Here is a 25958-nt window from a genome sequence, read left to right as displayed (position 1 = left end):
GGAGCGTGTAATTTGTGCAACCGGTTATTTGAGACAATTCAAGCGGTTAAGAGTGTACGTGTACCTTTTCCTGGTTCAAAACCTACTTTAACTGCAACCAGTTAAATAGGGGATGGATTAAATACGTGTCAGGTTCCACAAAAACGTGGATTTGCAACGTTCATTTCTAGGTTTCCCTGTGGGAGTTTAAGATCAGAATGGGGATGTTTTAAATGCAGGTGGAAATTCAATGGTTAAAATTCGGGGCAACTTTTAACCGCATATAATTTAGTTGCAGATTATCCGTAGCTTACTTGTTAGCTTACAAAAATCTAATGTAGACATTCTTTTATTTCTTAATCAAACTTTAATTTGTTCCAACATAAAATAAGATTTGCAGGAAGTTATGGGTTTTGCGTGATTTAAGAAGTTCTCACAGCAAACCAATACAACAATGCGATTGTTGGTGCGTTTGTTGTTGTTTGTTTCGGCAACAATGGGTCAGTTCTTTTTCCCATGCAACCACAAAGGTCAACTGGTCGCAACTGGAGGAGACCAACTCAGTTTCTCGATCCAGGGGAATCCCACCGAATACACACCCGGTCAAATGTACCAAAGTAAAAAAATCATTGTTTGCATTTTTGGAAAAAATTTTAAACTTGACAAAGTTGATTGAAAAGTTTTGCCTGATATTTTTATACCTGATTAAATAAGTTTAATTGAATGCTTGGCAACAGATATCCAGTGCGTGTTTATTTTATATAAGTTTCCGTGTAAAGTATGCTGATAGATCTTGCCTGGTGACCCTTTGCTTGCTTACTCAGCGCATTTTTAACATGATCGATTGTGCAGTGACTGTGACGAGCGGGATTCCTTTCGACTATCTCGTCATAACTGGAGTTGTTGCGTCACAAATCCCAACACAAGGTAACTGTTTTCTTCGCCTCTAGACATTTTTTGGGGGGATTTGGTTCGTCCCTAAAATTTTTCGCATTTAACAACCAGCCTTCGATTGATTGTGACGTAACAATGATGTATTGTTTGTCTACAGTTTCCCAATGCATTCATATTCACACCAGTGTTCACCCGACCATGACCGACACGGTTCAATTCTACTGGATAGCGCCACCAAGCGGCAGTGGATGCATCACTATAGAGTAAGATAATAGAAACTTGTCATCAACAGGTTGAATTGTAACATTGTTCGTACAGAGTCCGCACCTCCAAGAGCAACCGGATGATTCACAATGATTTCCCCGTCCATCACATGTGTGAGGTTGGTACAGGGAATTCCCCGGAAACTGTGGGTGAGGTCATAATATGCATAATATGCGTAATTTTTGTGACAATCTTGTATGTGCTTTGTAAGTTTCAAATTAGTCTTAAATTGAAAATGTATTAGCACTAATATCAAACAGAGTAGGATTGCCAAGGTTTCGTGAATTAATGCTGTCTTCTTTCAAGTCCACGTGGCGTCTACATCCGGGTTGTTATTCCGTGACGACTTTGACTCTGGTGCGTTGGAGCTGAAGTGGTGAGTTTAGATTATGACCTTCAAACTGACCTTCTTGTTTTACGCAAAATTCTACATTTCGATAATTTAGGGACACCGTGTCAAGCAATGCTCACACTGGAAACGACTGTGGTCAAATAATATTCCGGAAATCCGCAGTTTTGTGCGGACCGCGACATAGAAATCTTATCACGAAGCCGCTTAAACTCTCTAGCGCCGCATCTGTCCAATGGTCCATCGGTGAGAAAATGTTTGAGACAAATTGATATCTGAATTTAATTATTTTCACAAAGGTTCGGGTACATGTCAGCCTCCTGATGGTCACGTAGAAGTGTCGTACAGGTCGTCCACAGGGAATTGGACAAGGTTCAAGGTCACCAAGTAAGGGGTGTGTTTGTATGGTTGTGGAAGTGAGGATTAATTAGGCAATGAACCAACCCTTGCTCCAGTTTTGCGGATTATTTGACCGAAAATCCGTTTCAACACTTCTAGAATACCATTGCATAATCACCCAAGTGTGACACACGTGAATTCAATACCCACTGGAGCGAAACGTGATGACGTGGAGCTGATGTTTTCGGACAACTCCACGGCGTCATCTAGTGGTTGTTGGTCGCTGGACAACGTTGCAGTAGTTAGTGAAGCGAAACGACCGAAATATATCTTCGATAATTTCGACCCGAATGACGTCAACAACTGGATGTTCATGCCCAGTGGTAGTATCGAGGTGGGGGGTTCCCCTTACTATAGTAGAATGATTAACACAAAAGTGATTGTTTCAGAGCGGGAGTTGCTCCTCTGATGGAAACTCAATTATATTCCGGGGGGGTACCAGCCCTGTGTACGTCACATCACGTGACATCGACCTTTCGGAAGGGTCGCCTGAAGGGAATGACGTCACAAGTATGATGCGAAGGTGAAAAGGTTATTTGAAGGTTGCATTGTTGGCTTCAAGATAACCGTATTTTATCCACAGCGGTGGAGTGATCGAGAGAGGAGCTTGCAGTCATCCAGCCAATGAAATTGTTAGGTTGTTTAATGGAGCCGGCAAAAGAACATACTGCACTAGTCCGGATTTTGATCTTTCCAACAAAATTGCTGCCAAATTTACGTTGAGCATTGGTGAGCATCGATTCCAACTTACCGGTGTTCTAGATTCGATTCGATTCTTATTGTCAGGATCTGGAAACTGCTCTCGAAGTACGTCACACAACATGGATGTTCAGTATTATTACGTCACAAACGGAACGAAACATGTCATGAAGAATTTTCACTTTGACTCGTACAGGGTGGGAAATTAAACTTGATCATAAAATCTTTTTCACACCCCTCCACACATTTATTTGCAGGAACCGGTTCCTGTCGTCGTTCCGATTCCACACGAAGCCCGAATCTCAGGTTCCAAAATTTGTTTCGAGCAAAAATCGAACAAAGGATTCGGTTTAAACGTGTGGGGAATGGGATCGTTCCGCTTGATCGATCAACCGGTTACAAGCCATCACTTTGTCCAATTCAAACTCAACTTGAATTGTCGGAATGAAACTATCGACACTAGGTGGGGTAATTTAAGAAATTGTTTTATTATTTTATGATAAATTCTAGTCGTGGCGTTTTCAGGAAATATCCCAGGTATTAATTCTAGTTATGTCAAACTTCCTTTAAGCTTATGTAAGGCTTACTCTGGGGGGTATGTTAAGCTTACTTTAAGGTTATGTAAGGCTTACTTTCAGGTTGTGTTAAACCACTTGTGATTATTTAACGCCCGGCAATTTTGTTCAGAGTAAAGTTAGAATATTCCACCGACCTTGGAAGGAATTGGAACTTGCTGCAATCCGAATGTTTGCCAGAATTTTGTAATGGGAAACACTGGTCCCAGCACACAATCTATCAGACCAACTCCTACAGCAGGTCAATATTTTACATAGAAAATATTCAGTTTTAACTTTCCATGTGTGTTTATAAGTTCAAACGGGTTTTCAGTTGGGTTCGAGTGACGACCCCTATCCCCCCATCAGCTCTTTCTACCCAAACTAGATTTCGTTGGATTCAACAAAGCAACAATCTTACGTCACAATGGTCGATCGATGACGTGTTTATCGGTGGCGACACCTGGTGTCCGAACATGTGCAGCGGCCGTGGGTCATGCATGGCTGCACAGGGTTGCAAGTTAGTGGCAGGCATTCTTGGTGATACACAGATATGTTAATAAGTTCGTGTGACGTAGGTGTGACGCGGATTACTCTGGATTGTCTTGCAACGTCACAAAGACTCAAATGTTGAGTTTTTTGTCTGAAACGTTCGACAGCGGGAAGGCCGACAAGAATTTATTTGAAACTGTGAGAATTCTTGAAAGTTTCTGTTCAAAGATTGTCTTTAAAAAGTTTTCCATCAACAAATCTCAAACCACAGGTTAGAGGAGCTGATGTTGGATTCGGCTGCGGGATCGTCGGCTCGGGAAGATCCCTGGTTTTCACCGCTACCGGCAGCAGAGAGTTGATCACAGTTCCATTGAATGGAACCAAACTTAGGTTTGAAGTTGGTGACGTAGGAGCCAACAATAAATAATTGTTCCAACTTTGCAGATTCGTCCAGTTTTCTATTTTGATGGGACGTCATTCTGACACCGGTTCATGCAAACCTCCAAACCAACCAGGAGATGGGGTGCTTGTTCAGTACTCGCTCGATAGTGGCATCACGTGGTCATATTTGCATCTCATCCCCTTCAACTTTCAAAGATCCCCAAAGTTAGTTTTAATTGTTGATTTCTGAAACAAAATTGTTTACGAAATTTCGTGACTTCAACTTCAATTCTCATTGGTAAAATTTTTTGATCCTTTGTAAAACTTATTTTTGTAGCTTTGCCTACATTAAAATGTGCACCACTGTTTTTCAGTGACTGTTTCTGCAGTTATTTGCCATATTAGAAAATGTTGTGAAAACTAAAAAGTGTCATTTACTTGGCAGCTTCAATAACATGAATCATGTTGCTCATCAAAGTTTTTGTGATTTTCAGAGTAACCACTTTGTTACTTCCACAAAAAGCAAAACAACCTGGTTTGCAAATAAGGTGGGCTCAACAATCCAGGGAAAATAAAGACAGCAGTGCTGTGTGGGCGCTGGATGATGTCACTGTGACGTCAACGCTGTTTAGAACAGCTTACAGCACCTCAGTCAACTTCCACCTGGGGGCGCTACAACCATACTGCAATAGAAGCTTGGTTCTTGCGTAAGTCTGCCTGGATATTGTGTAAGTCTGCCTGGATATTGCATAAGTCTGCCTGGATATTGCATAAGTCTGCCTGGATATTGCATAAGTCTGCCTGGATATTGCATAAGTCTGCCTGGATATTGCATAAGTCTGCCTGGGTATTGCACAAGTCTGCCTGGGTATTGCACAAGTCTGCCTGGGTATTGCACAAGTCTGCCTGGTTATTGCGTAGGTGATGGGTTATTGCATAAGTCTGCCTGGTTATTGCACAAGTCTGCCTGGATATTGCATAAGTCTGCCTGGTTATTGCACAAGTCTGCCTGGATATTGCATAAGTCTGCCTGGTTATTGTGTAAGTCTGCCTGGATATTGTGTAAGTCTGCCTGGGTATTGCACAAGTCTGCCTGGATATTGTGTAAGTCTGCCTGGTTATTGCGTAAGTGATGAGTTATTGCATAAGTCTGCCTGGTTATTGCACAAGTCTGCCCTGGTTATTGCGTAAGTCTGTCTGGTTCTTGCATAAGTCTGATGTTGGTTTCCGAAAGTCTCTCTAATTGTTTCAGTTATTTTCGCCGAATATTTAATAAATATTTTTAAACCTTGAGCAAATATCCCCCTCCCCACATCTACAGATTCACCCCTGGCGGTCCTCCCCACAATAACCAAGTCAGATTTGCTGAAACCCAATCCTTCCACGTCACTTCCGGTTATGTATTACAAGCCGACATCGTAATCGGCTGCGGGGAAACCCCTGCCATGGAGGCTGGTGATCGCTCATTGGTTAGAAAAGGGGGCGTGGCGATTGATTCTTCTTTATGGTTGGAGTATTCGGTTGATCTTGGAAGGACTTGGCATCTTGTTTATGAGGTTCGTGGAAGGAATAGGTGGAATCACTCGATAACCCCAGGAGTATTCTGCAGTTAGTTTTTACTTACCAACTTGTTCCTTTTATCCAATGAGTTTGTAGTAAGTTTACTGTTGTGAAATCTGCTGCAACTAATTTTGTCGTTTGACCTAATTTAATGAAAATCATGCTTCCATCATATGACGTAAACACATGACGTAACTATTTTTTGCAGCTCTCTATTCCCGAAAACTCTTCGTCATCAATATTCCACCAACCTTCAACCTACCACTCATCCGAATTCTACACGTGGACGAGAAAGACCGTGGCCCTCCCTCCACCCACGTGGTAAGCACCCCCCTCACTCTGCGTGGTTATTTACAGCGGACTTGATTTAAGTTTAAATAAAACCACGTTGTGAATGTTTGGAAATATTAATTTTATTCAGGTCAGAGTCGACGAGACTGAGGGTTGCGCAGCCATTTTTCAACGAAGAAACCGATAATTGGGCGGTTGATGACGTTTACATGGGACCTGCTTGTCCCCTTCACTGCAGGAATCATGGAAGGTGTCGGAATGGAGGGTGTATGTAAGTATCCACACACGAAGGTCGCTGGTTCGAACCCCGCCCACTGGACGAACTTTCCTTGCAGATGCGATCCGGGATTCGGTTCCGTCACCTGTGTCCCCGACCAACCCCTGCCCAACGGTCTAAAACACGTGTTTGATGACGTCACCAAACTAAGTTCGGTCGGGTGGAAAGTAATCGGAGGTCACGTGGTCGGTGACGCCGCAGGTGCCACTGGGTGGGGCTGCGACACGATGACGTCATCTAACTATTTGCACTTTGACAGGGTATGACGTTTTGAATTAGTTTTTCAAGGTCAAATAATTGAGTTATCTTCGGATAATTTTTTTCAAGGTCGGTCCACGTAAACTTGAAACTCCGGATATCAACACAAGCGGAGGAGGGGAAATACAGTTCTATGCACAAATCGGAGGAGGGAAGTGTATTCTTCCGACTAAACGATCCAACGGTAAGTTTGTAAAACTCCTATGAAGCTACAAAACATAAGAGCTCTCTTCGTCATCACTAACTTTCATAATCACAGCAAAGACTTTAATTTCGTTGAAACTTTTCAGGGATTTTGCTCCAATATTCGATCGATGGCGGAATCACGTGGTTTCTCATTCAAGAACTGTACTATCGGGACTTCCCCTCGCCTACCTATGTGCACATGGGGATTCCCCAGGAAGCCATGACGACACACACCCGTTTCCGCTGGTGGCAACCTGAAAACGGAGTAGTTCACATTTGACGTCACTGTTGATGACTTGTGTATGATGTGGTATTTTTGCAGGGAAAAAACGCAGATCGTTGGTCCATTGATGAGGTCATAATCGGGGAGCGTATGATGGGCGATGACGCAACTGTTGACGTCATCGCGTTACCACCAGCCGCAGGACTGACCGAGAGATCGAGTAAAACGATTGTGGAAAAAACCAAGGTTTCATAACATTGTGTTTGGGGGGTTACCGGGGGGTTTCCCGGGGTTTGGGCTAACGTATGTTTTTCCCCAGGAACAACATTTCGTTCTATCCAATGAGGGACACTGGGAGGACTTTTGCTCCCCCAAACAAGGATCCTATATCTTTAACAAAAACAAGGGAGATCGTTTTGTCATGACCGATGACGTGTTTGTGACGCAAGATGACGTCATACAATTTGAGGTGTGGCAACCACTCATGTTTTCACCAAACCAGTTACACCGTTTGTGACGTAACATAGTGGTTATTGTCCGTTGCAACCACTCACATTCCCCCTCCTCCAGATAAACATCGGATGCTCCTCCAACTTCTCCTTCCAACATCCGATCCGACTCCAATTCAGTAAGGATGAAGGTTACACATGGGATTATGTACGTCACGCATGCTACCAGAGCGGAAGATTAATCAACGGCGACGATCACGTGATACACAGGTCGGACGAGGTGACGTCACGCCTGTGTACGGGAAGTGGTGCCGAGTTAATGGAGGGGAGTAAATACCATAGAGGGGATTATGGAGAGTGGAAAAGAGTCGTCATACCTGTGCCGGAAGATGTCGCTGGAGAGTAAGATTTTTCACTGTAGTAAAATCCAAATATCGACTTTTCGTATTCAACCGCGACAACGTGACGTAATAATTTAATCGTTCTGTTTACAAGAAGTTTCTTTATATCAGCTACATTTTTTGTATTTTCCATCACGATTGTTAATAATTAATTGTTGAGAGTTCACTCTCTGCTTTATTCGGATTCAACCTAATCACTTATCTTCGGTTGTCCGAATTCGTTGTTGTTTGGTTACAGGACTGTTCGGTTTCGTTGGATCCAGAAAGTGCCACAAGATGGCAGTAGTGATCGGCCTTCTGATTGGGGTATTACGTCACTCTACATTGGTCCGAAATGTCCCGACCACTGCTCGGGATATGGAAGGTGCTCACGTGACCCACTGGTTGGGAGAAAGTGTTTGTGTGATGATGGAATGCAAGGTGAACGTCGAGTGGTGTGGGTCGGTTCAAAGTGTGTTTGTAAATAGTATTTGTTGAAGTGAATTAAATCGTGAAGTGACCTTCGTCGGGTGTCGATTAAGGTTGGGTTCAGTGAATTTTAATTGAGGCGACCGAAAAACAAGCAACAAACTTATTTGCCTGGTTGATAAACTCTATCACGTGGTAAAAAACAATTCAACAAACTTCCACGTAACATATTGATTTTGTGTGAGCTAACTTGCTTGGGTACAACTATTTCAGTCGTTCAGGGTCATAGTTCATCGGTTGACAAAAAAAGTATTTCTTGTTGTAACGAAACAATGGATAAATACATTCGAATAATACGTCAACCCCTTGTATTATTCTGCTTATTTTGTCAACAAATAATTTAACTATTTGAAATTATCTGATTTGCCCCCCCCCCCAACTTTAGGCTCATCCAGTTTTACCTTCGTATCGGAAACTCAAACAATGACTCTCGATGTGCGACGCCTAGTGGCAGGAATGAGGGCGTAATTCTTCAGTATTCGAAAGACAGGGTGACCTGGCATCTTGTGAAGGTACGGTTAAATATATTTTGCAACTTTAAACGGATTATTAAAAGTTTCCTGCAGGAATTCAAGTTCAACCGCTACAACGGAGGGGTTTCCCCGCACGTGACACTGGACATCCCTTTTGGCGCGAAATCTGCAGTCACGTGGTTCAGGTGGTGGCAACCTCTAATGGAAGAAGGTCAGACGCAGGCATTTGTGGCAATTTCATTTCTACCGGTTTAAATGGGCCAGGTTATTCCAACGCCCACATGTGGTCATCATTGTAAAAACCCTTAACCCCCAGGTGGCGCACTGTTCGCTACTCTTGCGTAATGTAGAATTTGTATCAGGTGACGCAAGATCACCATGGCAAATAGATCACGTGATGATTGGACGCAATGTTCTCCCTAGCAACGGTTTCTATGACGACTTCAGCTCTAGTGGGGGGGCAGGCGGAGGACTGGACCTATTTGCTTCCGAGTTAGGGGATTTTCCTTCAGAGCCGGCTATATCGGATGAGTGGTGGTACCGTGTATTTGGGGGGCAACTCGGAACTTTCTGGGGGTGCGGAGACGGTGGTGGTACGGATTTCACTGAAACATCACTGGTTTTTGACATGGCAGCAAGTAAGTTGCTAAACCAATTGCTATGTCATAGTGGTGTCTACAATATTGAATCTGAGAGTTTCATTTTCTCCAACAACACTATGTTGACGTCACTCACGACAAAACAACGAACATTGAAACTTTTGAAACAGATGAGAGGTACGCGGAAACGTGGGATTTCTATCTTCTGTCGGGAAGTTTCATTCAGTTCGATCTCATCATCGATTGTGATGGAAATGATCCGATGAATGAGTTCGTCACGCTTGAATTCTCATCAGACCTTGGTCGCTCATGGCAACCGGTTGTGCCGCAGTGTTTACCCGGTAAAAAAAAGTGTGAATGTCCACAACTAATATTTGATTTCTGTGTTTGGTTATACAGTTTGTAAAGCTTTGGTGATTTAACACATAGTATAACTGGTGACCTGCTCAAACCTAACACGTGCTTTTACGTCACTCGTGTGACGTCACAGGTACGTCAGTTGGATGCAAGCACGGGTTTGGTTCAAGATATTTCCGGGAGGTGAGTGGAGGAAGATGGAAGAGACACACGCTTGTGATTCCAGAGTCGATGAGGTTTGTTTGAAGTGTTGGATAAACAATCTTTCATGAAGTTTCCATAAATCCATGAAATAAACACCACTAGTTTGTTCAAAGATCTGAAGTAAAATGTTTTTTTATTAAGACTCGTTACGTTCAACCCAGGAGTTTGAAGTATTTAACAGACGATCTATGCAGTTTTATTGTTTGAAAATACAGTGGTAGACATGATAAAAAAGTGTTTGAAATATAAAACACAGACTACCACGAGTACGGTTCCGATGGATACAGCGCACATCGCCGTCTAGCGCCACTCAGTGGGGATTAGATAACGTGTATCTAGGCAACGGATGCGAGTGGATGTGCGGAGGATTTGGGAGTTGTAGGAAGTCGGACTTTGGGATAAGAGATGAATGCATGTAAGATTCCCAAACTTTTCCGAAACACTTTTTTCACTGAGTAAAATTACACCTCCCAAATTAAATAATATTTCGATATTTTATTGAAACAAAATGACTGAAAATATAAGGGCGTCATGAAATATAGCAACTAATTGTTGTACTTTGTGTGTTAACAATTAGTTGTTCTATGTCTGATATTGAATCATAAAAATTCGACGTCGGTTCCCCTGTTGGGTCATGACCTTTGGGAAGTCCTTAAAAACACAGAAACTAACAAATTTATTTGAGGAAACAGACGAAATTCCAACACAACTTCTGTTTAGATGCGATCCAGGGTTTGAAAACCCTCACTGCCAACCTCGCGGCAATATATCCCAAGCTTTGAAAGATAATTTCGACCATCCATGGGATTCTACAGGTACCGATCTTACAGGAGTATCCAACCATTGTGTAACAAACTCTCTTCAGGAAAGTACTCGCTAGTGGTCGGTAGAGATCCGGTTTTATCAGATGATCTCACATCGGTTGGTGTAATGGTAAGTAGAGAAAATCTTCAGTTTTCACGACCCGGTGTGAGGATGCTTGAGACGATGCCAATCAACACGACCAACGCGAGGTTCATTCAATTCCACATTCTGCTTCAAGAACAAGGTGCATGACGTCATTTGCAATTACGTCACCTTCCATGCCATCACCGCAGAAATTTTTCACATTCGTTTTTCAGTTAAGAGAAACGGTGACGCTGTGCTTGTGCAGTCAAGCATAAATAACGGCATCACGTGGGACACGCTTGAGCGCGTCGAGGGCGGGTTCAATCAAGTGGAACAGTATGTGAATGTAAATTTGCCGAAGTTTTCGAGGCATCCGGTGACCATATTCAGGTGGTGGCAAACCAACGTCAATCATGGTAAGTCCTCATCACCTTCTTGCATCCGAAAACTTTATTTGATTCCGCATCAGATCAGGATGAAGGAAGTTGGGCTCTGGACAATCTCCTCATAGGAGGAAGATCATCCGCGTGTGATCCTCATCAAATCATGGATGACTTCAATCCGATCCTGGAGGAAAACTGGCTTTTTATTGATGGAGGAGAGGTGGGTGGTTGCCAGGCAACAGCAAGCGAAGATGACTTTGGATTAAGGTGAGTTCTTGATCACGTGTGTGTGTGAGGAAATGCCAGGAGCGGAACCAAACTTCTGATTCCTCCTCAGTTTTACGGAGGAATCTTCCCAACAACTCGTCTTCAACTCATTGAACGATCAACACTCGCTTGTTACACGTGATCTCTGCGTCATCAACAACGATTACGTCATACAATTTAAAGTTAGCGATGACGTAACTGATCATTTCGATGTTTCATGAATACCATGTTGTGAAATTCCTGTTGCTGCCAGGCATATTGCAATTTACAAATGTTCTGCTCTTCTTGCAAAACAATACATGCTGTATTTTTTCGACGTTTCGTCTGCCATGCCATGCAGCACGTATGCTTTGTGCAAGAAGAGCAGTACATTTTTAAAATACTATGTTATGTTAGATTAAAATCGGCTGCTCCGAGACTACAACACCTTCTGCCCGTGACGCTGTTCGTTTGGAATACACGGCCGACGACGGTGTGACGTGGCATCTGGTGGCTCCCCATTGTCATGGCAATCACGCCAATCCCGCAGGATGCACGTTCGAGCGCCATCAAGCGTCTATATATTACCCTGGATCGTTTCAAGGTTGGCAAAGGGTGGTGATTCCCCTACAGGGAAAGGACCATATTTGCAGGTAAATATAATTTACTGTTTCGTTCTTCTACAAATATTAATTTGTTTGTGACGTCACAGTGCCAATGCCGTACGCTTCCGCTGGTATCAGGACAAATACCCATATCACTATAGCAACAGCGACGTAGTCACGTGGTTGATTGATGACGTGTACATCGGTCCGGCTTGCGATCAAATGTGTAGCGGTCATGGGACCTGCACTAGAGGAGGGATGACGTGTGTCTGTGACGAAGGTTATACGTCACCCACCTGCTGTGACGTAATAAACGGAGCAAATCCAACCTTTTTTAAAGAGAAGTTTGATTACGGAGGTAAAATCCGCAACTTGATTTGTTTCAAACGCGATAACAAAATAATTTTAGAATTGTTCCCGATCACGTGGTCTACGTTGTGGAGTGACGTCATGGGCGGTCACGTGACTACCGCATCGGAATCATGTGATATAAACGTCATCTATCTAGGACAGAGTTACGTCATGGGTGAAGAAGGTAGCAGACTCTTGGCAACACGCGACATCGACACGCGACAAGCGACGTGAGTCAGATCACTTTCCGATTGAAACTTGGTTTCATTCAATTTATTTTAACAGGTTTATTCAGTTTCACTTGAAAGAAGAAGTTGTGGTCCCTACAAACGGTTGTAAGTCTTACACCAGAATGCAATTTATGTGTTGTGTGAATGGAGCGAGTTTACCAATTAATTGTCACATTTATTTTGTAAATTGAAAAGTTTGGATTCGCCGTTCCAAAAGTAAGAGATTTAATTTTCCCAGTTGAGGAACTCAATTCCGAAGCGAGCGAAACAATTTTGCTCCAGTATTCAACAGATGGCGGACTTTCCTGGACATTATTCGATGCCTTCTCTTTCATTAACTCGAATGACGTAAGAACCCCTAAATAAATGCTCAGTATTACGTCACTACTACTATTGTGGTTACGTCACAGACTCATTACGTAGCTATGGGAATCCCCGAAGGTGCGAGGTCGAATGCAACTCGGTTCAGATGGTGGCAACCTTCAACCGACGGCCTTTTCACGCTTGGATGGGCACTAGATCATGTGATTGTGGGAAGGGGACTCCCCGAAATAGAAGACGATTTTTCAACGTAACTTTACGTTATTTTTTTCCATCGGTCTTACTTTTTTTGCACAAAGCTGCCACGTAGTTCTATAAACATAAGTAGGATCTGTGCCGATTTAAATTAAAAAATCAGATATTCGTTAGAAATAATTTGTAACAGAATGCTGGAAGAAAGCTGGATTGATTTTTCCTCTTCGGAAATCCAAAGTTCATCATCGTGTTGCACTGATGTGGATTGTCGGTTTCTAAACATCGGGGGTAATTCACTCAGTCTACGGGATTGCGGACACCAATTTGCCGCAACGAACGGCGTAAATGTTCGTCATGGAACTTACATACACTTCTCTCTGCTTTCGTCGTGTGGAATAAATGAGTCTTGTTCTGGTAGGAAGTTGTGACACTAGGAAAGCCACTAAGTTGCCGAACATATTTGTTTGGAGATAATTTTTATTAATGCGGAAATTGTTTCAATCATTTTCTTAACAATCCAGGTAAATTTTTTTTCTAGAAATTCAATTGGAATTTTCTACTGACTTCGGTCACACGTGGTCGTTGGTGGTTCCCCCTTGTCTCCCTGGTGACATCTCGTGTTCAAACGCACATCCGGGTTCTGTTTACAAATCCGATGTTTATGATTCGCCAACGAGGGTCGTTTTTCCACTGCCAGGTTTCACAAATTATGAAAAAATATTTACGTGAACAAAACCTTTCACGTGACCCGGTATTTTGGCCGTGGTTTCGAAAAACTTAATTTTCCACAACAGAACGAACCATCTCTCCTGAAACAAGATTTCGATGGCGTGTACCCGAGTCACGTGACTCTCTTGCGTGGCGTCTTGATGACGTGTACATAGGCATGACGTGTCCGAGGGCGTGTAGTGGTCAAGGAGTCTGCAAAGGGGGTGTTTGTGTGTAAGTTGAAATTATAAGAAGTGACGTCAGCCCTAGGAATAACTTGGAATCCACAGATGCGATGATGGTTGGGCCGGTTTGACCTGCAGTAACCCCAACAATGACCTTCAAACAGACCTCAAAGACATATTTACGTCGAACTATGATGACGTCACCACTTCCCCCTACGTGACGATTGTAGGGGCTGTAGTTGATGACGTGTGTGGAGACATGGGGTACCAGAGAGCTTTACATTTCAACCAAGTAGGTGAAGGTTGAAAAATGTAAACAAATAATAGGAAATGTTACGTCATCACTTTTCGGTGGAGTTGATGAAAATATCCCCTGCTACACGAAACCAAATATAATCGGTTTTATTGTTATTTTTTCATGCAGGCTTGTTCGAGACTACTTGTGACGAAAGCACTCGATACGTCACAATCAGATTTCGTGCAGTTCATGTTCCGCTTTGGTTGCGAAGGAACTAATCCAACCAATCGGGATCAGGGCGTCATGGTTGACTACACTCGCAACGGCGGGGTTACTTGGGTTCATTTGTATGAAATTTATTATATGGATTACAACGATGAAGCAGGGTAGGTGTGAACTGAAGGTTGCTGGTTCAAATCCCACCTTAACCCAGTTAAACAGAAAACCCAAAAATATTTCGGTTTGCATGGAAACTGATTGGTTACGTTGTGTGAATTTTAGGTTTGTGAACATATTGCTGCCAGATGGCGCTAGAGCGCTTGGTGTTAAGTTTCGATGGTGGCAAATGGAGCATGGCGGATTGTCGCAACATGATTGGGCGATAGATAACCTCGTGATCAGCGGAAGCAAGCGGGAGTAGGTTCTATGTTATGGGCGGGATTGACGTCATTCATTATTTATGTTTTTGTAGCAAACTCCTAAACGACGGTTTCGTCATTGGTGGAGCCCCACTTATGGAACCGTATGGCCTTTATTGTGAGTCAACAAACACTTTTGTTCATATTATTTCATTGAAATCATATCTTTCAGTGGACCGTGAAGACAAGGACATGTGGCATTTTTATGACAACACAAAACCTGCCCGTTACTGCGGACGGAATGACGTAATATTAGCTGGAATACAAAAAGGTCTTGAGGCTTCAGTCGGGACGAAGGATTTCATTGCTGGGGAGGATTACATTCTGCAGTACACAGTAAATATACGGACGTGGCATGTTATAAAGGACTGCCATGTTATAAAAGACTGCCATGTTGTGAAAGGCTGCCATGTTATAAAAGACTGCCATGTTATGAAAGGCTGCCATGTTATGAAAGGGTGCCATGTTATGAAAGGCTGCCATGTTATAAAAGCTGCCAAGTTATGAAAGGCTGCCATGTTATAAAAGACTGCCATGTTATGAAAGGGTGCCATGTTATGAAAGGCTGCCATGTTATAAAAGCTGCCAAGTTATGAAAGGGTGCCATGTTATAAAGGCTGCCAAGTTATGAAAGGCTGCCATGTTATGAAAGGGTGCCATGTTATGAAAGGCTGCCATGTTATAAAGGCTGCCAAGTTATAAAAGACTGCCATGTTATAAAAGACTGCCATGTTATGAAAGGCTGCCATGTTATGAAAGGCTGCCATGTTATGAAAGGGTGCCATGTTATAAAAGGCTGCCATGTTATGAAAATCTGCCATTTTATGAAAGGCTGCCATGTTTTAAAAGGTTGCCATGTTATGAAAGGTGTGCCATGTTATGAAAGGTGTTCCATGTTATAAAAGGCTGCCATGTTATAAAGGCTGCCAAGTTATAAAAGACTGCCATGTTATAAAAGACTGCCATGTTATGAAAGGCTGCCATGTTATGAAAGGCTGCCATGTTATGAAAGGCTGCCATGTTATGAAAGGGTGCCATGTTATAAAAGGCTGCCATGTTATGAAAATCTGCCATTTTATGAAAGGCTGCCATGTTTCAAAAGGTTGCCATGTTATGAAAGGTGTGCCATGTTATGAAAGGTGTTCCATGTTATGAAAGGCTGCCATGTTGTAAAATGTGCCATGATTTGAAAGGTGTCAACGCTTACCTCCCACAGATCGTTGTCCTGTGCAAAGATCTACAGATTCCCCACCAGCCAGTTCATGTCCAATATTCTGTCGATTTCGGCGACACGTGGTTTTATGTTACATCACAATGCTTACCTTCTGACCCCGATTGTTTCGTCAAAGAGATAACTCAACCATCCGCCCATTTCGTGGGTCCTCATTGGCGGAGAAAGACCATATGGTTGCCAAAAAAGTTATTTGGAAGGTGTGGTTTTCCTGTTTCCATAACAACAGAAGTTGTCACGTGTTCTATCGCAGAGCCGTGAGATTCCGATTCTATCAAAATTCGTCGGATGTCACGTGGGCTCTGGATCGGCTGTTCATTGGTCCAGCATGTGATGACGCATGTTCCGGTCATGGAGATTGTGAGGGTGGTGTAAGATGTTTGTGTGATGACAACTTCACAGGGGACAATTGTTACCTCAACACACAACACAGGGTGAGGGTAACATAGAAATCACAAAAAATTTCTTATTGTGACGTCACCATACACGACTTGATGATGTCATTCAATCCGCAGACTTACTTAAAAGATACTTTCAACACTGGGAGCGCTGTCGCTGGGCAATGGGGTATTTTGGAAGCGGAGAAGTTTGGTTTATTTTGTGGTTTGTTGATGGATGGTGTTTCTATGGTGTTCGAAGGGGTTGGTCCGAGGCAAGCGGAAACTTTGGATCTCAACCTTAACGATGCCAGGTAATAACTCATAAATGATGGCAATAACCGGTCATGTAGTTTATGAACGTTTGGATACCACCAAGTGATCTCGACCTCTTTGACTTGCTGCTCTTGTGTGGACCACTGTGATTAGATTCTACGCCTACCGGGGAAATTTGCCACATCCTCGCCCACTAGTGGGGAAAGTCTGACATCAATTATTTCAATGACCCAAAATAATATTTAGATTTGTCCAATACCACGCTGTGATTGGTGGATCCCATCCTCGATGCCCAGCGGTGCGTAACCGAAACGATGGTTTAATTCTACAATATTCAACTGACGGAGGTTTGTTACGTCATGCGTTTATTTTGTTACGTCACAATTATTTAACTACTTGCGTCAGGTATAAGTTGGTCGATGTTGTTCGAACTCGATTTCGAGTCGTATCCAAACGGTGACGTGGAAGATTACGTCACGTTGCCCCTGGCAGCACAAACCAATTCAACGAGGTTAAGATGGTGGCAACCGTTCTTTGTGAACCCTGACACAGGTTTGTCTCCTCCCACTTAAACCTTGCCTGCAACCCCTCCTCATTCGTTTACAGGCCTCGCTGGAATGGGAGGGGGTCGTGCTGGGTGGGCACTTGATGACGTATACATTGGAGGTCACGAGGTCAACGCGTTTTACCTTGATGATAACCTTGAACCGAACGACTTACCAAGAAATAACGTTGGTGTGTGCTTAGTATTATTTACCACACACGGATTCGAATCCAAGCTATACCGAATCCCGGTATATTCGTGGTATTCCGGTCGGGCGACTTCACCCGCCCTTGACATTTCTTGTTTCTATGTTTTAAACATATTTAGGACCTCTAGCGGACGAATCGTTTGATTTTCATCCGAACGCACAAGTCGACATCAACCAATGTGGAAATGATGTGGGGTCACGTGCCATCATATGGACCAATCAGAACAACGGAAGCAAAGAACAGAGTTTAACAACGAGACAATTGGTTGTTTCCAAAGGTTTCATGATTCAGTTCAAGGTCAGTCATCGCTAATCATATTTGTGCGAAAACAAAACGTGAAAATCTTGTTCAGATAAAAGTCGGTTGTGCTGACGTCATCAACCAGTGTTCAAGTGACTTTCCTGTTAAACTGCAGTACAGGGAGTTTCCCTGGTAGGTTTTCCTGTGGAAGATTCGTGTGGTGACGTAAATAGTGACGTAAACGTTTTAAAACCTTTCACGCTCTGAATATTTGAAGGAAGTTTTCGGCTAAAATCAGCAACCGCTCATCACGCGGCTCAAATATCACAAAGCTCGAGTAAACAACAATCTTCTACACACAGGTCACCATGGCAACTGGTTCGTCCCCTTTGCGTCCCAAGCACGAATCCAAGCTCATCTTGCAAACCATTCATGCATCACGAGTCATCAATTTTCACGCTAGACCGATCGCGGAGGTGGTCACGTGCTACGTTTCCACTCAACCATATCGAGTCCGAGTAAGAGCAACTTTTTCGATCCAAAAGTTTGTTTGTTTTATTTTTTCAGGAAGTATTTGTAATTTTTTACTAAAACTATTCAAAACGTTTCCGGATGATTGCACAATGTTTAACATTCAATAAAATTTAGAAGCAGCAAAATATTTTCAAATTAATTTCTATACTTGCAGTTTTGCAATTGTTTCAACCAATTTAAGTTCACTTACTTTCAACTTTGCGTGGTTTGTTATGCACCACTGAACTCACACAGCGCCAAGTTTCGCATGTTTTTGATTCAGGACAACACAGTTCAGATGGCACCAAGATGGCGGCGCTCCCCAGGAATGGTCATGGGCCCTTGATCATATTTACATCGGCCCTGGGTGCCCTATGTTATGCTCAGGCCACGGAGTCTGTGTCGAAGGACCTAAGTGTGTTTGTGACGTCGGATATTCAGGTGACATTATCTGCTGGTACTTCACTATGATGTCACAATATTTATTGCGTCATAATTAGGTAAGGAATGCGCGGTTCTTGCTGTATCCGCCCACATCCGGGACTTTAAAGACAACTTCGAGTTACCAACCCCCATTGAAACACAACTTGCCCGAGCGGCGATCGCACAGGGTGCAAAAATTCCCCAAAAGTGGGAGGATATAGATGGGGGGGAAATTGGGTTTGGGGGGTGTGGATCGCTAAGGCCGTACGGGTTCGGAAGAAGTGCGTACTTCAGTCAGTGCGGTAAAAGGTCGATTCAAACTGTTGAGATGGATTTGACCAAAGGAGGGTGGGTTTAACATATAAAATAATTCCGCATTCTTGATTGTTTTCTCTTTATAAATGTCAAGCGATTGTTATTTGTTGACAATTTATAACAAATTCCAACTCCACAAACAAGCGAAAAAGTTTTAAAAATATCAATCGCAACTGAAACCCCAACAGATACGTTCAGTACGTTCTCCAAATCGGTGCTTTCCCTTCCCAAACGACATGTCACGTGAACGTGACGTCACAGGGCGATGGAGCGGTTCTTCTTCAATACTCAATGGACGCTGGGATCACGTGGTTTCTTCTTCAAGAACACAGAGTTGGACACTTCAATCGAGCCAGAAGAGTATCGGTCAAATTTGTTCCACAGGTAGATTGTTGTTGATTGTTACGTAATAAATCAAATCAATCTGTCTGGTTTACTCAAAATGTGCAATCATGTTTCAACATTCATCCGGTTATTCCCCGTTTTTAGATGATGACGTCACACACGTCATTGCGATGGTGGCAGCCGATGCATGGGGGAGTTGGATCGGATCAGTGGGCGGTTGATAATGTGGAGATAATTATGTGAGTCGCTCGTTTTAATTCCATTGACTTTATTTGAACAAATTGTTTCGTGGTAGGACAAGAGAAAGTCGATTCCTTCACAATCAAAACGCCCCACCCTCTTTACTGCCATCTAAGGGACGAACCGAGATGCCCGCCAATCCGTCAGGGGGCGACGTCGCACTTTTAGATGTGCCCCAATTACCAGTCCCTTAAACTAACAACTCTTACTAACCTACTAACATTTCTATGGTCAGTATTGTTATCTTCTTGTCAACAAATGATTTTTGAGTTCAAGTTAAGACAAACTTTTACGCATACCCCCCAGCAAGAAGTTGTGCGCAGTAAGTTTGTAAATTCCCCCTTTCCATTAAAAAGCGTTTGTTTCAAAATCATTTTTTTTGCTTTATCAACAAATTGTTGATGCTTTGTAGTTCATTGCGACACTCAATAACTTCGTCGTAGAGGATTTACTCTTACGTCATCAATGACGTCAATGCCAAGTTTCTCTGCTAACATCTGTTCTCCTCTCTGATCACAACTTCATATTTTTTCGCACCAGAAGTTTATTACCACTGAATATTCAACGAGGCACTCATAGTAACGCTGATTTCTGTAACTGTTGCCATCTGTTGAAATAAAAAAGATTAATTTAAATAATCCCAAAGATTACAACCAGCATGGTTTAAGCACGCGAGAAAAGTGTCAGATCAGACCTCGGTGATTCCCCTAAATCTACATAAATTATTAAACACAATGGAAGAAGATCTGTTTGCCCCCCCCCCATAAACCGCTGCGCGGCCAAAACATGATAGACAACAATATATTGACTCACCCCGTTTGAGAAAGTGAATGGGTAGGATGACCCATTGACCTTGACACTGGTTGGTTGGGAGGAAAGTCCCATGATCTTAACACTTCCCAGTTTCATTCCGTTCATTATCGATGAACTTCCTTCTGATATTGCGCTGAGCTCACTCTGGGTGTCAAAATATGGTGGATATTACCCTCGTGTTTACATGTAGTGATTTCTATGTGGCAACGATTGATATGATTTCTATGTGGAATCGGTGTATGGCAGGAAAGGTGACCGATATCTGGTTGGAATAATCGACTTCATTATTTTTTAAATCTCTCACATTTTGAACATTGAAAGTGAACAAAGCGTATTCCCCGCTCTCTAGTGGCCGAAGTGTATCCCCGCCATCCCAGTAAAGTTGACCGGATGCTGTCTGTTCGTCGTCCATGGCAACGATCAAACCGAACGGGTTCAACCTCGACTGTTCGGTGTTGGTAGCTGGATCCTGGGTTGGTATGACAACTCCACCTCTCACGTGGATAGGAATCTCATCCGAGAGGGCGGAAATGCTCTCTGTACCGCCTCTAGTGTTAATCTCCTCGCCGTTGAAATAGTCGAACCTGCAAGTAGCACACAGTCGTATTTCACCGCGACACTAGCGATTGTTTCCATGGCCTGGCTGTCATGAGACAAACCCTAACTTGCTACTTTAGAAATTCTTATTACTTTGAACAAAGTGATTCACAATATGACGTCAGATCGTTTGCAAAAAATTGCTGGTGGAGGAAAACTTAGTTACTATGCCAACGTACCATCTTGCGTCTGGGAAATATGACGTCACACTACTGTAGCCTTGGTGGAGAACAGGGGAAAACATTAATCCCGAGCCCCAGAGGAATTGTTCATCTATGGTGTGAGTATTTTTATCTTTGACAAATTCAAACGCTAGAGGTCGCACAACACCGATTCCTGTTCATTAAAATGATTGTTGAAAATGGTGTCGTGGGTTCGAATCCCGGTGTAGCTGCAATACCTGTGGTGTGGGCTTGGTAGAAGAGAGTGTAGAGATACGGGAGGAGAGTGTATCTTACAAGCAACACTTTCTTTGATGCTTCTGCAAATTCATCTCCCCACACTGCCGGGTCCTGTTCTGCGTACCCGATGCCATTGTGGTTCCGTGCGTACGGATAAAACGAACCGAGCTGCATCCATCTCAAACAAAGCTCGCTATTTGAATTTCCGTTGAAACCACAAATGTCGGCTCCGATCTAAGGATAATTGGGACACAAAATTGTTGTACGAACGCACGAGGCTCAATTCGATCTCAAATAAACTTCCGTCACAAACAACCCTGAAACCAAATTAATTGCAAGCAAATATCGACCATCTAATCCCCACGCAATATATCTCCATGAGATTGGTTCAAACTTACGTAAGGAATTCCAAACATGTTGAACTCCAACATTCCTATCACGGACATTTTAAGGTCGTGCCAATCTGAGTTGTTGTCCCCCAGCCAATGAGCCGCCCACTGTCCGGAACCAGGGAATGTGCTTCTACTCACCACAAATGGACGCTTGCTTGTTGATACTTCGGCTGATCTACAATTCAGAGGTTGGTGGTTCGAAGCCCGGGGTCGGTACCATCGCTTGTGTATTTTAAACCATTTAAATGAAAGTTAACACATTAGAAATTTATGATCCATAAACTGTGTGGGTAAGATGGTTTGTGACGTCACTTACTGGATTGTGACGCTGGCTTGACTCCAACCGTACAAACTGTGTACGTCATAATGGTTTCCTAGATATTGCTTTGCGTCAGGACAGATCGTTTTGTCAGCCAATACGTCACCCCAGATCTCTGAACGAATGCTTGTTTTTGACATCACAATTTATTAACATGTTTGTTTTTTCTTACTTGGTTTGTAAGGTGGGTTGTTAAGGTTGTTCGTCACGCATCCCTGGTTACTCCCAGTCCCAAAGTTTGCTGGTTCGTTCATATCCTGGTCAACACAACCATGTTGCAACTAACGATCCAATACTGCATTGTTACGTAGTACTTACAATCCACAACCCGTCGAAGTTTATCACGTTGTGAAAATCTTTGCACTGATTTGTCCACCAGGTGGCGCAATCAGGATTGGTGAAGTCGGGAAATACGCTTGTCCCTGGAGGCCAAACCTGTGACACAGTTGCTCAGTAGAAGCAAATATAAAAAAGATCCATTGAAAGGAATTGTGGGCCTTTGATGCATAAATTTTGTTGAAACATTCTTACTGTAACCACTAGATGTTAAAACAATTTAGATATTGTTAAGTCACCTTCCCGCCAAGTGGAGTCACACCATCTGACTCTCTGACCCACACATTCATAGCCGCCCCCTCATCATAGGCAGAGTAAGTCCCTGGGGGGTCATCCTGGGTGATACATGGGTCCTACAATACAGCGGGGTGATACTGTGTGCTGTTGCTTGGCAACCACCATTTGAAATCCTCTCATTCTCCAATGAGCAGTTAACAACAGTGACGTATTTCTATTGTGGTTATGCGCTTGATGACGTACCAGTATAATGACGTAGTGCTTTCCTCCAGCTTGTAATTGTTTGACGTATTCAGGTAGACCGGCGTAAGTGTTCGTGTCGTATGTGAAGTCTCGTTGTTCGTCCATGTAATCGATGTCGCCGTATTGCACATCCTGACGTAATTATTTAGAATTATGACGTACATTTCCAACTTATTACGTCATTACCAGGGGGATTCCCTTCGCGTCCATCCTAGACACCGTTTCCTGTACTTTGGCCAACGATCCGTAACCGTACCTACACAGTTGGAATCCAAGCGACCAATAGGGCGGCAAGAACGTCGTACCGATTGATGACGTATATTGTTCGATGACGTCATTTGGTCCAGGTCCGAGGTAGACGTACATGTCGAGCACCCCTCCTATAGTCCGGTACACCAACCCTGGGGCAGGCGTCAACTCCACATCTACACAAAGTTATAGGGGTCAATATTCGAACAAATGAATTCTTTTCGTCACCTTGAGCGTTTGAGTTGAGGAAAAAGACTCCATGAGAGTTGAAATCGTCCTCGATCGAAATGTAGAAGGGGTGAACCCCGTATAGATTCGCTCCAGGATCTGGAGGTTGATCCCTGGAGTACATCCCGAACGCCTCCCACTCGAATTTATGCTGGAATAATTTAGTGATGGGTGACGTCATCAATACATCGGCCAGCATGGGTGAATATTCGAATAAGGAACAAATATTATTCAGTGCTTGTGGTAACGTTTAAATTGTGACTTCATTCACCACGTCATGCAAATTTACTTTCCGTAAAAACCCGAGTCAGTGACATTGTCATAAAACCTAATGTTTATCAGAAAAACATTAGTGTCAAGTTGTTCTGGACTTATTGCGCTCATAGAGCGTTTAACACAGGGATGGGGTTGGTGGATTTTTTAACAAGAAGTTAGACTTTTTATTCACACGTTTGGTTTGTCCTAAAAAGAATGCAAATTCTTTTCTTACGGCGAATGTCTGGTGTTCCTGTTCACCAAAACCATACAAGGTTGTAGATGGTAGTCTGGTTGTGAATTGGATGAACTGGTCGCTGAACGTGAAACCACCCAGTGATGTATCAAGCAGAACTGTTCCTGTGGATTTCCTGGTAACCTACATTAGGTTTGTCCATTGTTGGTCAGATTGAATAATCATGAAATCACCGAACCGGACTTAAATGCCAAATATTTGAAAGGACTTTGGGAGGGGGGTTAGGTGGCAAAATCACTTTTATCTTCATTTAAACCAAATAACCTTGAAATAGAACGTCGGGTCATTGTAGAATTCTACGTCATAAAGAGTATTTGTTGGGGGGGTTGGATCTGCCCCGTTTATGGTAAGGGGGACTTCGAATCTATCGTTCGCTTCATCGTAAAACTTGAGGTGCAACCTGGAACACAGGAGAGTTTCGCGAAGTGGAAACACAAAAGAAAACGTTAGTGTGAGCTAGTGACGTAACCACTGGAAGTTGAAGGCTAATTTGTGAATTTGGTGAACATCACGGTCAAGATCCTCAACAAAATTGTTGAAAAAACAAAACTTCGAGCGACAGAAAAAGGTAGGGTCACAATGTTACACAATGACCTGCTCGAGGTGTCAAAGGTCACGTCCAAGGTCAAAACGTCGACATCACTTCCAAATAAAGTTGTACCTTGGATTCGGTCAAGCGTAACACGATATCCGTTGTACGTTGCAGTGGGACTTCCCCTCATGATGTAACCGTAAGCGTCTCCCTGAATACTTTCTATTTGATTGTTTGTCAAACCCCGGCACGCGCGGAGCCTTTATTACGTCACTTACATAGAAGTAGCACATTGGCGCATTGGGTGAGTTTGTGCTTCCGATGACGCAACCCCTCTCCTCACACGTCACAGGGGAAAACCCTCCTTCCGGAATGCAGTTGACTCTCTCGCTGTCATCTATTCCTTCTGGTAGATTGGTTGTGTTGAAGAAACACCACGGCACACCATTACTGTTGCTCTCGCACCAAATGCAACCAGCTTCCTGTGGTGAGGAATTATTCTATGTGGACAATCAACATAGAAATCGTATTTACCCACCTCACATCCTGCCTCCGAGGCGCCACCACCTGGCCAGCAATCTATTCTGCTTTGCTCGGGAATATCTGTTTGGCACCCGTCTCCACCGGTAGATGGCGGTAGAGTACCTAAGAAAACATTTCACCATCGTGTGACGCAGTCCTGACTTACGATACAATGACGTCATACCTCCTTCGGGCAGAAGACACCATGGGTCATCCGGGTTACTTGAAGGACACCATAAGCATCCTCTACCATAGCAACCGGATTCGCTCGATCCTGGTTCCGGATAACAATCTACTTTGCTCGTGCAACTTCCGCATGAACTGCAATCTGCATTTGTGACGTAGGCGTCGTGTGAATTAAACTTGATTGCTTGAACGGTTGTGAGAATAATCTACTAGTGGAAGCTTCACTGCTTCTCAATAAACGTCATAATTGTCACAAGCCATTTTCCTTACTTACCTCCTCCACTAGGGGGCGCTGTAGTCGTTGCTCCTGTACCTGCAAATAAACGGAGCCGGTAATGGAACCAACTCACAACCCAACCTGGTCGGGATTCGAACCTTAAACCTTACCGTCATCACTCGGTGTGATGCACCATGGTATATTGTGGTCGTTAGATGGACACCAGAGACACCCACGTTGATAACATCCCGCCTCACTGGACCCACCCTCAGGGTAGCAATCAACTCTTGCACTGCATGTATCACACGATGTACATTCGCCATCAGGTGGCGCTGATGCTGCAAAAAATCACACTAAATTGTCAATAATATAACTTGTATGACGTAATACTTGCGCCTGTTTCGTCATAAAAGCACCAAGGCGGTCCTGGAACTGAAGTTTCGCACCACATGCAGCCACGTTGGTTGCATCCGCTTTCAGAAGCGCCCGATTCCGGGTAGCAATCGATTCGGTTCCATTCAGGTATCGTAGATGGACACGTGGTGGCAGTATAAGCCAATGAGATTGCAACACAGCTCAACAAAAACAAGCTGTGAACTAACCACATCATTTCCACTTAATCTGAAACACAATCTAAGAACCGGACGTTAATCACTTTTCCTCCGTGGAACTATTCTTCGCCTCAGGAAACTCACGGTATGAGGATATAACCTTCAT

At 43.4% G+C, this 25958-nt stretch overlaps 2 protein-coding genes across 2 annotated transcripts; one reads left to right on the top strand and one right to left on the bottom strand.

Moving 5' to 3' along the window:
- The first annotated feature begins 374 nt into the window (after positions 1–374).
- On the top strand, positions 375–20167 carry LOC145887793 (reelin-like). Its single transcript, XM_082979018.1, is given in 68 exon segments — positions 375–596; positions 832–893; positions 982–1136; positions 1192–1286; positions 1444–1513; positions 1584–1732; positions 1786–1873; positions 1985–2219; positions 2275–2408; positions 2469–2614; positions 2672–2781; positions 2842–3047; positions 3272–3400; positions 3473–3658; positions 3717–3828; positions 3902–4020; positions 4075–4236; positions 4506–4718; positions 5333–5567; positions 5780–5892; positions 5993–6133; positions 6198–6399; positions 6467–6581; positions 6688–6848; positions 6906–7052; positions 7126–7275; positions 7377–7657; positions 7895–8069; positions 8072–8076; positions 8510–8636; positions 8691–8808; positions 8960–9235; positions 9367–9537; positions 9687–9789; positions 10014–10172; positions 10478–10572; positions 10623–10805; positions 10879–11061; positions 11115–11313; positions 11366–11477; positions 11692–11927; positions 11987–12237; positions 12289–12460; positions 12516–12565; positions 12699–12808; positions 12871–13031; positions 13167–13390; positions 13515–13673; positions 13771–13918; positions 13975–14161; positions 14294–14493; positions 14609–14743; positions 14799–14863; positions 14918–15081; positions 15962–16176; positions 16230–16410; positions 16492–16667; positions 16876–16976; positions 17035–17181; positions 17236–17364; positions 17501–17679; positions 17735–17814; positions 17985–18140; positions 18419–18576; positions 18636–18906; positions 19062–19257; positions 19363–19457; positions 19514–20167. Coding segments are annotated over 68 exon segments (10470 nt in total). The 5' UTR covers positions 375–433; the 3' UTR covers positions 19653–20167.
- LOC145914310 (lysosomal alpha-glucosidase-like) lies at positions 20001–25958 on the bottom strand. Its single transcript, XM_083002126.1, has 23 exons — positions 25897–25958; positions 25632–25816; positions 25412–25579; positions 25295–25328; positions 25023–25147; positions 24855–24961; positions 24595–24798; positions 24379–24527; positions 24049–24184; positions 23764–23907; positions 23274–23424; positions 22983–23221; positions 22797–22928; positions 22556–22669; positions 22299–22415; positions 22153–22237; positions 21978–22095; positions 21668–21836; positions 21269–21503; positions 21048–21204; positions 20576–20855; positions 20272–20415; positions 20001–20065 (listed from the first exon to the last, which is right to left on the bottom strand). The coding sequence occupies exons 1-23, from the start codon at positions 25956–25958 to the stop codon at positions 20006–20008; spliced, it is 3315 nt and encodes a 1104-aa protein (XP_082858252.1). The 3' UTR covers positions 20001–20005.

The sequence above is a fragment of the Ascidia mentula genome, chromosome 1 (assembly GCF_947561715.1).
Source record: "Ascidia mentula chromosome 1, kaAscMent1.1, whole genome shotgun sequence".
Classification (NCBI taxonomy): Eukaryota; Metazoa; Chordata; class Ascidiacea; order Phlebobranchia; family Ascidiidae; genus Ascidia; species Ascidia mentula.
This window is presented reverse-complemented; position numbering and strand designations above follow the sequence as displayed.

What these genes read in the sequence shown, in the direction of transcription:
- LOC145914310 (XM_083002126.1), bottom strand. Translation starts at nt 25,958, where the DNA reads ATGAAGGTTATATCCTCATACCGTGAGTTTCCTGAGGCGAAGAATAGT. An exon ending in GTGTCTTCTGCCCGAAGGAG is followed by an intron (nt 24,962 to 25,022) that starts GTATGACGTCAT and finishes ATGTTTTCTTAG; the next exon opens with GTACTCTACCGCCATCTACC. An exon ending in AGGAACACCAGACATTCGCC is followed by an intron (nt 23,425 to 23,763) that starts GTAAGAAAAGAA and finishes AAATTATTCCAG; the next exon opens with CATAAATTCGAGTGGGAGGC.